A 15,878-nucleotide genomic window follows, 5' to 3' on the forward strand; every position below is an offset into this window, starting at 1 on the left:
GTTAAGGGGCTTTTTTTCAGATTCATCAAATAGATAGTTTAGAACAGCTTGATGATTATCTTGAAGAGTTAAATAAAATGTGGATTTCTCTGGTGTTTTAACCTTGTCTTCCATAAGGACAAACACAACAGAGGGAGGAGATCCTTCCATGCCGTATGAAAGAAATATGCATATTTTCAAGGACTGAGATGCTTGGTCTTTGATACTCACACTTATGCTGTTCCTTTTTTCAGAAGGACATTTGAAAATGAAAATGTACAAAAAATGATTGCAGGCTCCTGTATTTGCAAAAAAAACTAATTGTCTGGCTTCCAAAACCTATGGTTGACATCCTTGATTTTTTTTTTCCTTTGAATACTGCTGTTATTTCTGGGGAAAAAATGGAAGTGTGAATAACATTTGAATTTTAAAACACTTCCTTTTTTTATTGAACAAGCAATTTGGTAGGTATGAACTTTGAAAATTCTGTGTCTGCATTTCCGATTACTAGCTATTGAAAATTTGGATTTGATGATGCATGATGAAAGACTGAAGATTGCTACTTCAAGCTACCTTTCTTTTGCTTGCTGTTCTTGGTTCTTTACAAATGCAGCATTCTTTGCCTGCTAGTGATATTTGGAAGTGGAGTATTTCCAAATACCACTTCACATGTTTCAGATTTATTCTTGCTTTATTCAGTATTTTACATAGGTAATCCCTGCTGCTCCCCGGTATCGAAGCCCCTGATCCTGTTGCTGACAGCATGTTAGCAGACAGCTCATATTGCTCCAGGGAGACTGCTGAAAGCAGTGCGAGGGAAGACGAGAGATTAGAAAAATCATGTTTTAATGATAGCTACAGTCCACGTTGCTGTTGAAGTCCTCCAGGCACCCAGGTATGCTTTCTCCCCCTTCCCTCCCTCCTCAGCACCGTTGCCCTGATGGGCTGCAGGCTCTGGTTTATGTAACGTAGTTATAAATAGGCACCGAAAGCCTGTTCCAGACGGCCCAGCTTGCTCCGTCCCTGCCACCTTTTGCAGCAAAGGCTTGTACCTACTTCTGAGAAATATTTCGCAACTCTGACCTTACATGATTAGTGCGTCCCAGCTCTTTATTTGTCCAAAGAATTAAAGAGAGGTCAAAATACTGGATGACTACCTGAACCCGTATGCTGTGACAGAGAGCCTGCCCAAAGCCTTCTGCTGCAGGGGCAGCTGTCCCCGGTTTGGGTACACCGTCCTCCCCGGGCACACTGCATCCCTCCTGTCACCCAAAAACCAGGTTTCGTGACAAGCCCAACAGTAGCATCCCATTTCTTTGCAGTTTTGAGATCAAATTTGTCTCTCATGGCTATTGATACTGCTTCTGCGACTGAACCAGCCTGGACCCTGGCCCAGAGGACATTTTAGCTCGAGCAGCTGTTCTTACAGCTGCTCCCAAGTGCAACCACAAACACTCTGGCTGGCCCAAGGGAAGGGAAAGCATGGGATGGAACGAGCAGTGGCAGCAGGGGAGCAGGTTTTGGGGTGACATTGGCTTACGCAAGACTTATATGCTTCTCGAAATGCTGTCTAAAGACAGTGGCAAGTCTTTTGTGCTTAGTGTATAGCTGCTTTAATTTTTTTTCAGGTTATCCAAGTCAAATCATGCTGCGGTTTTGGCCCATAAGGTAAGATCTGGACCACAGTTTGTATAGAAGTGATAAAAATGAAAAGTCCACTGTTACAAGGCAGCTGCACAAAATGCGCCCAAGTATTAAAATGGGACTGAAGGTTTAGTTAAAACCTTGTGAATTATTAAAATAAATGCTTAGAAACTACTCTCAAAGTCCCTGTGTGTTGCTTATTCAATATTCATCCAGTTTGCACAGCTTTAGCACTGCAGACGCCGACACAAGACGAGAATCGGCATAATTGGTCCTTGTGCCCCTACTAAGGCTTTGCAGACATGATTGTGCATAAAGACGGTAATCAGCTGATAAAACCACGGCGCACTAAAACTGGGCACCAGTAATCTTGCTAGGGTGCTATATTTACTTAGTCTATATTGGTAGCAATCTGTAAGAGGTTTAAAGTGGCTCTCAAAGGCAGAGTTGGTGTTTGAATGTTCATTGTTGGGCAGGAAGAATTTGGATGAATAAATACTGAGAAAGGTTACTTGGTATGTTTGATGCTATGGGTGCTGCCGGCTCAGCAGATGACATAAATGCTATGGAAATTCACCACTGGTACACAAAATTTATGAAGGAGTGCCCATCTGGACAACTTTGCCTGCATGAATTTAAACATGTCCTGGATCTACATGGACTTACTCCAGAAGCTAACAACTACGTTGAACAAGTATTTCACACGTTTGACATGAATAAGGTAAGAATTCATCCTTACCTTCCCGGTTTTCTTACAGCTGTATTCCTTCAGCGCCGTGTCTCAGAGGGCTGGCAGTGCTGAATGTTCAGAGGTGATGGAAGTTATTCACAGGTGATTCAACAGAAAACTATGGGCAAATAAAAATGAGTGGCAGGCAAACAATTCCGAATGCTCTGTTCCCGGTACATTTGCCATTTTGAGGACTGCATACAATCATTCTAATACATGTTGAACGGTTTCTTGTCTTTGAAACCCAGACTTTTATTATTATTTACCCTGTGTGTGAATATTTGGAAGTTTTGTTTATATAAGTGTGCTTGGAAAACCATTTTTAAAGCAGTAAGTGTTCGGCTGGATTCATAGATACTAATGCTTTAAGACACAACATGATTCCTTCTGTTGTTGGATCCATTCCAAGCACCTTCTGTGGTTTAGTTTGGTATCAGTCAATCTCCCCTTTCCAAAGATGCATCTGTCTGGTTTTGATCCATCATCCCAATTTTAATGTCTAACATCCTAGGTCATCCCAAAGGCATCCAGCAGCTGCTAGTTGCGTTGCTGTCTTATGTTCCTCCAACTGGGTGTTTGTACAGGTTCCTTCTAGCCATGAGACCCACCCAGAAGACTGTGCCTTGTTATTTTCCCCTTAGGACAAAATAACACTTTATATAAAATGTTACAAAAGAAGCAGAGAGTCATTTGTAATTCCTACAAAAGTGTTTGTCCTTGACTGAAATAAGGTTTAGGCTGAACTGTCAATACTACACAAGCAAAGGCTGCTTCCAGCTAATAGAACAGATGGGCCCATCATGGTATAAAAACTTATTTTAAAAAAGAAAACAAAAACCACCATTAGTGTTCTCTACTCACATCATTGATCTCAATGAATTCAGAGATGTAATGACAAATGTCTTATTACATTACATGAATTACTTCAGTGGCGGGTTAAAACTGGTCCAAATTGTAGCCAGAACTACTCCAGACAGTTTCAATTTCCAGAAATGGCCTTTCTGTTCTTTATTATGAAATGAATTATATTTGTTTCAAAAAATGCTGAGAGTATAAGGTACCTTGTGTGGTTTTACATCCAATTTTTAATCTCCTGTATGGTGCCCAGTAGACTAAGAATTCCCAGAGTTGGTATCTTTGTTACACCTTTTTCTTGCTATGTGTATTTCCAGCCCCACACCTGCTTCTGCTTGTGCTTTTGGTATCATGTAATTCTTTCTTACCTAATTGTCAGTTAAGATTTCCTATAAACCCAGGCTCATCGCATGCTCTTTTCTCCACACCCCATCCCCCCACCCCCGCAATCAATTAGATGGTTAAATATACTGGAATTAGACCAAATAGCATCAGCTAATTCAATAGATGTGATAATTACAGATGATGAGCAAACCTCTAGTCCATAAATATGGCACATGGCTGGCAGAAATTGTCAACTTACCGTGTTCTTTTCAATTAATAAATTGATGCACTATGTTCCCCGGTGAAGCCCTACTGGTGCTAATTTTGTTGGGTAACAGGCATGGACAGTGTCTGAGCTCATTTAAGAGCCTTTTCAGTTCAGCTTCAACGTGTACTGCAAGAAGCCCTTGACATTTCAGTGCTCTTGAAAAATATTTGGAAATATTTCCAAAATTTATTTTAGACAAATACTTTCAAAGCAGGTAGTGACTTGAGGACATTGCAGGAAGTTGAGCCTGCAGCTGCTTTTAGTTACTTTTCAATAAAAAGGGGAACATGAAATAAATACATCCTGAAAATCAGGCTTCTGCCAAGACGCTAGCATAGCAGTGCAGGACTGACCATGGGTGTGGGGAAACTGAATGTCACGACATAGCTGAGGGTGCGGAGAGGGAAGAAGAAAGTCCCCTTCAGATCACTGTGCCAACAGAAATGCTGAGGAGTACTCACCACTACTGCTGAGCTTGGACTATATATTTGAAAATATCTCTTGCACTCGGTAAATGGTGCATCCAGTACAGGCAGAGGGTCCAAAATAAATTAGATACAAACTTTCAGGGTGCAGTTGTTCTTTACCACCTTACCCCATTCAGCTTTCTCTGCTATTTGTAGTCTTTGTAATACTGTCTGTAATCAAACCCACATTTTCTTCGCTTGTTTATATTGCTTATAGTACTGAGAATGTGCACATAGACGCTGCCCTTTGCTTTTTATATACTTCAACTATTGCAATCCAACGTGTTACAGCTGCGAAGAATACTTTCCTATAGCTAGATTATATAAAGTACTTTTCTGTGAGGGAAAAATAATTTGCACATGTAGCTAGTCACTCTGTATGAAGACAAGCCCTTGGTGAACCTGGAACCTGTCTAAACATGGGAAAAGCTCCAAACCAGAAAGGTGGGGAGTTGTTTGGTTGGGTTTTTTTTTTTGTTGGTTTTCTTTTTTTTTTTTTTTTTTTTTTTTTTTTGTTTTCAGAGGGTGTCTTTTGGTTTTTTACAAGTTACTAATTGCAGGAGCCCCCTCCCGGTACAAATAGCTTAGCAGCCAGGGAGTAGCTTGCTCAAGTTATCTGATGAATATTAAGACACACTCCTTAAACCTGTCAGGTTATTCCCACATCAGAGTTTGACTGTTACTTGATCCTATCCATCAGTCTCTGCCCCCCTTCTCCTGTTTCCACGTGACTTTTTAATCAATCGGCATATTTCAACGAAATTTCAAAAAGCAGGCATTTCATCTCATTGGTTCCTAAAGTTTTCATAGAAATTGGCAGCTGGGTCACAGGGGCACACGCCGAGTGGCAGCCCCGCTCATGCAGAATTCAGCTTTTTATTCCTTGTCAGGGCAGCAGCTGGCAGAACACCCAGGCATGGGTTCCCTCCTGCCCCCTGAGGATGCCGGCTGGAGCTGGGGTACCAGGGGCCAGAGATTCAGGGGACAAAAGACAAAGCCTGTACAAATTTAGGCTTTCTGTTTTGCTGTTCCCAGAAGAGCTTGTTTAATTAATGTTCCATGTTAGAAAGGAAAAGATGTTTCAATGTTTCATCCGTTTGGAAGCCTTCCCCCCATTTTAATGAAATTAAGCAGCGATTTGGCCTTCAGGGCTTCATAAAATCCGCTATAAAACTGCTTATGCTAGGCTTATAACTTCATTATTTAATAATGAGCTCCTGCTAAAGATCTGATACTCATTTCCAGTTCTGCAAGATGTTGTAACAACCCTTCATCAGCTACTGTAATCTGAGGCGCAGATTTTATTGTATGTTTTCTTAATTGAGCTGTTGCAGCAATAGGCCCAGGGACAGTTATGTATGAGGCAGAACTGGAATGGCACATTTAGGGTAGTCGTATATGTGGGGCGGTACAGTCTGTACCCTTCTTCAGCTGGAAAGAATATGAAGAATGTGGCAACTACTACCGGATAAAAGGCTGGCAAGTTTTTTTTCATAGTCCAATCTATTTGTATCACGCAGTGTCTGGAAAGGCTTAAATGCTTAGAGAAATGGATCAAGTGAACCAGGATGTTTTACCTGAATGTTTTACTTTTTTTAATAATGGGGGGGTGTGAATATCTATTTTTGATGAAATAGCAACAGCATAATTTTTAATGAAATGACAAGAGTATAAAACAGTATAACTACAAGATTCAGGCACGACGCAGAGCATCTAGGTAAGCTGTAGCTCAGTTTTATTTTTCTCTTGCCTCAAAGTCTTGTCATGACAGCCTCACTGAAAAGCCTGCGGCAAACCAGGACCGGGACCTCTCAAGCCACAGGGCAGGACTTCAGCAGCTTCCCCTCTGGGATTCACACCACGCCTGCTTACTTTGATAGGATGCGCATATTTATCTGTTGCAACTTATGTTTCCAGTGAGGCCATTCCATGGGCCCTCAGGCTGGCTCAGGGAGCCGGCTTACTTACAGGAGAAGAAGAAGGAGCTGTTGGCGTAGCAGCTGGCCAAGAGTAATGCTTTGGGGGGCTTTAGGGCTTGGCACCAGCTTCCTCAGCAACGTATCCTCATGCGGTTCTTGATCATTCTGACTGTATCAGCACTTCTCTAACAAGAGCATGACTTAGGCGTAGTACAGTCAAAATGCATTCGTCTTCTGGGTTCTGCTCCCCATACAGAAATCCAGCTCAGGACTCCTTTCCACGCTTAGCAGAGCCAAAGGATCTTATTTCAAGATGACTCAGCTCTTCACAAGTCAGATGAAACCCACTACACCACCCTCCCTTACACTTCAGTGGAATAACTGGTTTGGTCAGCAGAAACTATTTAACTCTTTCTTAACAGAATAAGCAGATGCTTTTTACTGGTTTTGAAAGAAACTACACGTGATACAAGGTTCTGAAGTGCCATAACATTTAGACATGCAAGAAATCATTATCGTTCAGACTGTCCTGCCCTCTGCAGTGCAATTATATTTCAAAGTTGAAAATTGCAAAGTTAGTTGGGGGGGGAGGGTTGTTTGTTGGTTTTTTTCGCTGAGGTCTATATGTTATTTTTCTTCTGTTAGAGGGTAAGATTTTGTCTACTGTCATGATGGTTAAAATCACTGCCAGGTCTTTGACATGACTGGATGAGGAAAAGAATTTGGGATTTAATCTCTTGCAGCACATATTTGGCATTTAGGAAGTGAGATTCCAAGCAAACACCACACTGTGGTGTGCTGCGAGAGTCTCCCTCAACCTGAAATTGCTGAAGGTGCCTCTGTCAGCTTCCAGTTTCTGTGATACTGAAAGTGCCGGGCTTTAAATATTCAAATTTCTCTCACTGTATTATCTGAAAACCCATCACTGAGACTGTGTGAACAGCACGTGTGTTAAGTGGATTATGCAAATAATGCAATATGATTACTGCTTAGTGCCTCCCCAAGCTCTTACTGTTTCAGAATTATATACATAAGGACATGTTCCTAGTTCTTTTTACCTTAAGATTAGACAAAAAGTATTTATCACATGCGTGGTTTAGATGGGATGTTAAGTCAAATTCAGAGTCTTACTTTTAATTGGAGAGTCACAAAGAGTCTGCCTTCAGTTAAAAAGTCCCCTTCCTGATTTTCTGATTTATATGCTTTCTTCAAGTTCTGCTGTGTGAATTTCACCAGGTTTTGTATTTAAATAACCTGATGTTTCCTGTGAGAGGAATCATTTATCAGAACATTTTTTTTCAATGCTAACGTTATGATGCTGTCTGGTCTGTTTATGTATCTTCCTTCAGCTGGGAGAATGCACACCAGCGTCACCATATGCGTCATTAGTATCTCGCAGGATTTACGATTCTCCTCGTTTCCCAAGGTGCTGAATGCAAAGCCCTCCAAACAAAGCACAGCAACACCGTTTCATAGTTTGGGACGCACACAAAGTCACCTTAGCCAGTGCATTTTTAGTGCAAGGCACTCTAAGTTTAGGAAGAGTCCCAGGGCTGCGAACCTGACCGAGGATCTTGCCCAAAACGAGCACAAATGCCACGTTTTGTTTTCAAGTGAGCCATGGCAGAGGCATGTTGAGCCCTGGGAACACAACAAGGTCGCCCTGGCCAGGGGGAAGGATCCACCACCTATTGACAAGCCTGCTTGCGTTCAAATAGGTCACGAAGTACCATCCCATGGAGTTTCTATTTTCACCTAATCCAGATCCACATGGATCTTTAAGAGGTTTACAACAGTTTCATAGCTCCCAGTTTGTGGTTCACTTCTTGCTGGAGGTGAGCCAGGGAACGCGGGAGCACCAGAGAGCAAGGGTGGACGGTGCGATGGGCGCGGGGGAATCAGCTGATGATTTTGCTGCAACAGAAAACAGCCAGTGGTACAGGAAATTTATGGACCACTGTCCCTCCGGGCAAATTAGTCTCTACGAGTTTAAGACGATACTGGGTTTACATGGTATGAACCCTCAGGCAAACACGTATATTGAGCGGGTGTTTCACACCTTTGATAAGAATCAGGTAAGAAATTTTCTTCTATTTTCATCCTGAAATGTGTCTGTTAGCATGGACAGTAGAGGACTTTGGCCTAGTGATATCACATAAGAACCAGTAGGTAACTGGGAACTGGTTTTTTCCCCTCATTAATTTCCAGCAGCTTTACCTAAACTGAGAAAAACAGATTTACTGGGTCACTTACAATGTCATTTAGGTTGTTTGAGAGAAGGGCTCTTCAAAAACCTACTAAACACGTTTGATTCTTTGTAGGTGGGGCTGGATAAGAGCCTTAAACCCCTTATATTCCTGCCTTTCACTACTGGAAGATTGTGTGAATATTTTTATCCTCGCTCTCTTTTTTAGAAATTATTTTCCCCACCATTTCCAAAGCAAAGTCTGTTCAAATCTATTGAGCTGCATTTTTTTTATAGTTACAATGAATCTATTTTTTTTCTTTATTTTATTAATACAATTTTTATTCTTGTTTGGAAAGTTTGTAAAAGAGTAATATAGCTGTTCCACTTCCCTATCCACCTCTTAAAGAAAGCAACTTTTAAAGCTGAGCAGTAAAAGGAAGGTAGACTTGATTTATTGCATAGATCAGAAATCTGAAGACTGTTACTTCCAAAAGACAAATGGAAAGAATCAAGAAATGCAGCAGAAAAAGTACAGTCAAAACCCAGGAAGAGCCAGGAATAAGGTAAATTAGATATCAGCTTTCCAGAAGAGGGAAGAAGTAAGTGAAATATAAAAATGAAAAATAAAAAAAATCCACCCAAATTTCAGCACAAGTATAAAGGGTTGGAAAAAAAATGTTCAAAGAGTGGAAGGAGGAAATAGCGTTTCATCCCTTCTTGGTGCACTAATTGAAACCCTGGCAGAACTGAAATGCAAGCTGCGCAGGGACAAGCGTTGAAAAGGCAGCTAACACCTTAGCGAGAGATTCCTTCTCCATCCGAAATGGGGCCGATACTTGGACAAAACCAACATGCGGGAATAAGCGCGGTCACTTGCTCAGCCGCAGGAAGGCTGGCCATGGTCCCTGCCAGATCCAGCCCCTCGCGGTGGCCCTCCGCAGGGGCTGCCTCTCTGCTGGCCCAGAGAAGCACCTGGACAGGGATCGCCAGGTGTAAATATTGCCGTGCAATTCAGCAACCGCAACACACCCCTGCCTGGCCCGCCAGAGCCCTGGGAGATGCACATTGCTCAGTGTCTGCTGGCTTTGGGAAAGACTTCAGGCGCCAAGAAGGAGAACATCTCCAAGCAAAATAGCGGTACCTAATTAGAGAAGACAGCCTCCCCTTTTAATTAAATGTTTACTGCTGCCTCTCTCTATTGGCTTGGCTTTCCCCTCTCCAAAATGCTTTACTCAGTGTATTTTACTGCTGGAGTGGCGGGGAGGGGAAGGGAAGGATGCTTTCATATCCAAAGTTCTTCCAAATAGCTGCGCTGCGTAGGCAGATATAAAGAGGAAGCTAGGATTTAGAGTTGTTTAACGATCTATATGTAACATTATTAACTGGAAAAATCCAATTTGTTTAAGCTGAAATCCTTCATGAAAACAGCTTGTGGCATCAAAATGTCATTGGCGTGGGGGTTCATTCAGAGATACTATCCTTAACACAAAACCTCTGGGGACTTTTGTAACAATTTATTAACTTAAATTATTTTCAATAAATCTAAACCCCCTTCCTTCCCAGACTACCAGCATGCAAAAGTTTAGGGATTTCTTTCCTTTTTATTTCTCCCCGTTGGAGCCAGGGTTATTTTAGTGGCCACTCAGATTTTCCCTGGGTGAGAGGACTCCTTCACTTTGTTTCTAATAAGACCACTTAAAAATAACACTTTAACAGTCCTTACGCTGCCTCTCCATCCTTACGCAGAGGTTGTTAGCCCCACTGCACTTCCCCGATGCCCACAAAGCAAGGAGCAGCCCCAGCGCTTGCCAACCCTGAGCGCAGCAGAATCAGTGAGTTGTGCAATAGCTACAAAAAGGAAGGATTCCTGACTTCTCCTCCTGACAGGGGCTACATCTCTTTGGCAATAGAGACCTTGATGAAAATAACACCTTCCAGAGCGGGGCCTCATTGTGTTAAGTATTTAACCCAAAACAGAAACCATAAAGTATCTCAGAGTGCTTCCCACAATCGTTAAAATGAAAACAACCACGCTACAAATGGCTCTGTGGGAAGGATAAGGCTTATTTCATTATGCACGGTCTGCTGGTTATTCACAGATACCGGTGCGCTGTAGCATGTGTGGCTAACAACACCCACAAAATCGCGTCTGTAAATGGTTGGTTTAATGACCAAAAAAAGAAAAAAATTAAAAAAAAAAAAAAAAAAAAAAGCCTAGGCTAGACTGTGCACTACTGCGATAAGCGCAATTGCTTATCTTGTCACCAGGGCACGTATCACTCTGCTACACTCATAATCTCCATGTCAGGAATAATGAAGCAGTAGTACAAAAAGGAATGAACAAGACATAATGGGCTTCTATAGATGGATTTTGAAATGGTCACTGCCCTTCTGTTTTGGTTTTAAATCCACAGGCAAACCCAAGGAGTTCATTGTTTGCAGAAATACAGCAGCAGGCATGCAAGGAATGTGACAGTGAACTAACACAGTTGTGCCAGTGCTTGATCAGTGTTTTCAATGACAGAATAATTAAGCAATCGTGTGCATATTCCCACACATTTTGCTGTCTATGCATGGTTAAAATGCCATGGAAAGTAGCGATAACCTCTCTTTTCCTCATCCCCATGACTGATTTAGCAAGAATTTGGTAAATCCTCTCCTCTCAGGCAAAGATTAGAGGTCGTTCCTACTAGAAACTTGCCTTATCGGGGCAAAAGCCTTCTGGTTAATGAAGGAGAGGGAAACAATCCTTAAAAGCAGGCTATATTCTGATAAAGATACAGGAGAAGGAAAGGCTAGTTTGGTCCTCCTCCTTGTGACATGCATAGGAAAGCAGCACTGAGCAGATGAACACTCTTCAAATATTTAGAAAAATGTAGGGTGGGCCGTAGGGAGAAGATGGTGACGCTTCGGACCTTGAAAAAAAATACAAAAAAAATAAGGACCTCATGAGGTAAATTTTCTGACCAGGATAGGCTGTTGCAGCTCTGCCTAGAGGTTAAGCTCCTCTTTCTACAATTTCGTAATTTGTCCAGATGACTCTCTCTCATTTGGGCAGCCTCGGTAGTCCCTCTGCAAATACCTCACCCAGCTCTGCCTGGGCTGGGAAGGATGTGGGAATGCCCCAGTGGTGCTTTCTCTGGTCCTGCCCCACAGCTCAGCACCAGCAGGATCCGGCATCTGACAGCAGTGGAACACAGGGAAGAAAGGGGATGGAAGAAGAGAACAATGGGGCAATGTCCAGAAGCATGAGCTGAGTAACCCAGGAGGGAAAAATGGCATTTTTCAGAGCAAACAGCAGGTAGAAATTACCAAGGAAGGAAAAAGGGAGTGGGGCTGGAGTGAGCCAGAGTGGATTCAAAAATCAAGAGGAAAAGGCAAAAAAGTTAGCTAGCAAAGATGACACCAATTTAGATAAAAATCTGCAGATGCGCTTTTTATGCAAATACATTTACAAGTTGGCATTTGCCACTTCAGGCACCAGCAGTTGTCCTTTTCTTGTCTTAAGCGTTCAGCTGAATCTATCAGAGTGGAAAGATGCCCGTGACCTCCTTGTTTCACAACACAGGGATTTAGTATCCGCTGCCTACAGCCACGTTACTGCTGCTCTCACAGTGCCCACGGGAAAGGGGATATCATGTTTATTATTTTACTTTTCTGTCATTTTTCATATCAAGGTAATTCCCGATCACCCTGCTGTGAAGTCGGTTTGTTTTTGTTTTGGTTTGTTTAGGGTTTTTTTTGTTGGGTTGTTTTTTTTTTAAAAGGAGCAATCTCTATTTTTTAACTCTGTCAAAAGACTACCTTTTTTCACTTGTAAAGAAATCTAAATTACATCATCTCTTCTAAAATTGATGAGATTTTATACCATTTTCACAGCAGGACTAATTAATCTGGGGTTTTTTTCTCCTGTTTCCCTACGGAGACAGTTTTGCTTTACCTGCAGTGTGCATTCTCTATGTGCCCTATGTTCTTGCATTTTAGCAACAGTTTGTCCTTGACCACCAAGTCAAGTAATCGTAGTAATCGTCATTGTTACGGGACTGTCGTGTCCAGAGCAAATACACAGTCCCACTGTTGCCCGTTTGTAGCTTTTTCTTAATCCCCAGATTATTGTACAGGCTCCAGAAAACTTCTTGCTTAATGTAGATCTCAATAGATGCTGTAATTTTATCTTCATCTTTTAGCATCAGTTTGCTACAACTTGGAATTGCATCACTGGGATTCCTATAGATAAACTAGGTTCTATACCCATTGTGTCAGTGCTCTTTGAAATGGCTTTTCTAGATTAATTCCTTCAGCTCCACATTGTTATGCATTTTTCTATTCTTATTTATAAAATTAGAATTTCTCCGTTGCCATCGGCTTCTGGAACAGGCGATCTCTATAGGATTTCTACTGCCTTAGCACACGCTTTGTGAGTTTATTAAGCATGTCAAACTATGCAACGGTAAATATTAGCCTTTTTTTGCCCCACGAAACCTACCTTGCTTTTTCTGTCAGGTGTAATATCAGCTATTATATATTGTTCCAGTCCCCTACTAGGGGTGAGGGATGCTATGAGACTCAACTATAAATCAGATCACTTATTCCCCAGGCATTTTTGCTGTCGTTTACAGGTATCTTGCTTATTGCTATTACACTAATGGGATCCTGAAAACAGGGAATAATATAAAACCATTCCATGTTTAATTTATCATTCTTTTGTAAGTTTTTTACCAGAATGTACAAAATCTGACTAAAATCTGACTTCTAAGGCCTCATCTTGAAGTCACTGCAGCAGTGTCTCTCATGTGACTCCGTCACCATGGGTACATTTCCCAAAAACGTGCTGTCTGGAAGCAAGTAGCTTGCATAGAGGAAGTGTGTGGGTTTTCGGGGGGAGAAAATGGGAGGGAGAGCAAAGGGATCAGTAGATGTGAGCAATTCCCAAGCTCCCTATGCCTAAGTGGGATCCTGTGAACAGTGTTTGCAGAAGGTCATGTGAAGAGATGCGAGAGCTGTCATTGTCCAAGTGGAAGAGAGAAAAGATTTAAAATGCAGTATTTGTCTGAGTTCTGGTCATGAGCAAGAATCTGAACCTGAGAGATATAAATGTGAATAGAAAAAAGAGAGATTTTCTGCGTAATAACATGCACGCCAAAGAATCATTGCCAGGTGATGGCCCTGCCCCAGAGATGCCCTGTTATTACAGCAAATTTATAAGAGAAAGCCCATCTGGGGAGCTTTCTGCATGAATTCCTAGAAACTCCTGGGTCTGCGAGGGCTGGATCCACAGCCCTTGTTAACAATGTTTATGCACATTAAATGAGTGTTTGATATCTTTGATCTGAACCAGGTAAACCTTCTTTTCTTTATTTGTTTTATCTCATACTATTGTTTTCTTTGTGAGTTGCAGCCTCTTCTTTGCCTGCTTCTGCGAACAGGGTTGTCGTTACGGTGCACGAGGGGTGAAGAAGTGGGACTGGGCTTTGAGGGCTTTGAGTAGCGCTCTTGTTAGTACTTTCCAGGGGCACTTGAAAACATCAAGAAACAATTCTGAAAATGAGATGTCATTTGCAGTTCAGTGGTTATTCTTCCATCAAAGGAAGTACTTATCCTGTACTTGTATATATGCATATGAAAATATTGGTGTGCTCAAATACAACGTTAGTACTTTTTACCAAAATGCTAGAAGAGGGGAAAATATGGTCTGCACTTAACCAAGAATGAAATGCAGCAGAGAGAAACAGATGTGCACAAAGTACTGCATTGAACCTGCGGCAGAGGGGAAAAGGTAACCCAGGTGAGGAGTGCACACACAGTGCCTGAGTTACAAGACCAAACAGACTACCCAATGAAAAGGTCAAGCAGCTTCTCCAGTCTGTATTTCTAATTTACCCTCCCTGCTGCTGCAATAACTCCTTGTGATGTCAATCAGCTCTGCATAATGTAGCTGGCTCCCAGACAGACAATACATATTTTCCTTAGGTGTACAGACCAAGCCAAAGCCATGGCCATCTGGTACTTGTGCATAGCACCTTTCAGGAGGTGTAGAAGACCTTAGACCATGTGGTTGTGGAGGTAATGGGCAATAGGCATCAGGGGATCTAACAGCTGGCAGGCAAGTGCGGGCTGTTTTCCAGGTCTGCCTTGGGCACTGCCTCGTGCTGTAAGGTCCTGGAGCTGGCCACCCTGAGCCCTCCACTCACAGCAACGCTGGAGTGTCCCAGGGCACTGCTTGTCAGCACAGAACTGTGCAACCTTCAGATCTGTGAGACCGTCAGCCTTCGGATTAACGCGAAAGTGAGGAGAGTGGAACAAAAGTAGGTTTCAGAAGGAGCATCTGCTCACCTTCCGTTGCTGTGGCGGTGGCTAAACACACTTAAAAGAAAATGAGAACCCTCTACTAACCGTTGCTTCTCTATCTGGTGTTTCAGAGTTGCGTCACCCTGCTCTGCAGGCTGTCACCGCTGTCACGTATGAAGTGGTCAAGCTGCCAGATAGCAAAGCAACTTTTCCCTTAAGAAGCAGTGTGCAGATGCTGGGGGGGACTTAAAGCACGTGTTGTAAACACAGAGGGACAGTATGTATAGTGTGGAGGACAGAGAGGCAGGAGGAGCTGCACCAGGATGGTCAGCTGGAGAACATGCTTTCCTTTCAGCATGGCTTTCAGGATCACCATCCTGAAAGATCTCAGCTGCTTCATCTGTGTGACTGAACTCCCACATTCAACAGGAACCTCCTTGCTGCATCTTTCTGAACTTCACCTTATCATTGTCTACATCCTCATCTTCCTCAGGTGAACAAAGATCAATCAAGGCTAAAGGATAGTAAAACAGGGTACTGACCAGGAATCCAGTCTTGCAGAAAAAAGGCTTCATCGCCCACAGTATTGCGAACCATCACACCTTTCCGGAACACATCCCTGGGGGGACCGCAGGGTGTGGCTCTAAAGTCAATACAAGAGGAAGCCTTTCTCCCTCCTGTCACCTCCCCCGTCTGTTTTATAATACCCAAGGCCCCAGAGAGCAGACCAACGAGGGGTGCCCTGCTTGGTTACAGCAAACTGGGCAGCTTGGAACAGCAGTCCCTGCACAACAGAAGGCCACGTGCATCCAGCACCAGCACCCCACCACCTGCCAAATGGGGCTGGGCCACTCAAGTAGAGAAAATCTACGCATTTTCCAGACTTCACAGCTAAGGACTTCTCCAGATGCATGGCCATTGACAGAGATTGTGATCCTTGAATGCCTCTTGGAGGGTCTTAGCATAGCAGCTCTTCCAGTCCTTATAGATTTGTTTCATACCTAGGTTTGCTGAAAATTTCAGCTCTCTGTGGAATGTGGAGTTGAGCTGTGACTACAGCAAGGACATCCCAACCTGTAGATTAGCTTCCAGGCTGAAAGAAAAACGAGGCAAAAACAACTCAGAAAAACAAAGTAGAGGAACGGGTATTAACCAACGCAGCAGCTGGCAATCAAGCTAGACGGCAGCAAAGCTCAGAAAGCCATGCTGCTCACCA

General features: G+C 42.7%; 1 protein-coding gene across 2 annotated transcripts in view; it reads left to right on the top strand.

Moving 5' to 3' along the window:
* The first annotated feature begins 2,008 nt into the window (after window positions 1-2,008).
* GUCA1C (guanylate cyclase activator 1C) overlaps window positions 2,009-15,878 on the top strand; it is a 35,716-nt gene continuing 21,846 nt past the window's right edge. The window contains exon 1 of one of the 2 annotated variants that reach the window (XM_040583081.1): window positions 2,009-2,344. In XM_040583081.1, the coding sequence (XP_040439015.1) occupies window positions 2,141-2,344 (204 nt within the window). In that variant the 5' untranslated portion in view covers window positions 2,009-2,140. Of the gene's footprint in view, window positions 2,345-7,989; window positions 8,262-15,878 lie in introns of those variants that run through there. The other variant, XM_040583082.1, reaches the window with a different exon arrangement.

The sequence above is a fragment of the Falco naumanni genome, chromosome 2 (genome assembly GCF_017639655.2).
Source record: "Falco naumanni isolate bFalNau1 chromosome 2, bFalNau1.pat, whole genome shotgun sequence".
In the NCBI taxonomy this organism is placed as follows: Eukaryota; Metazoa; Chordata; class Aves; order Falconiformes; family Falconidae; genus Falco; species Falco naumanni.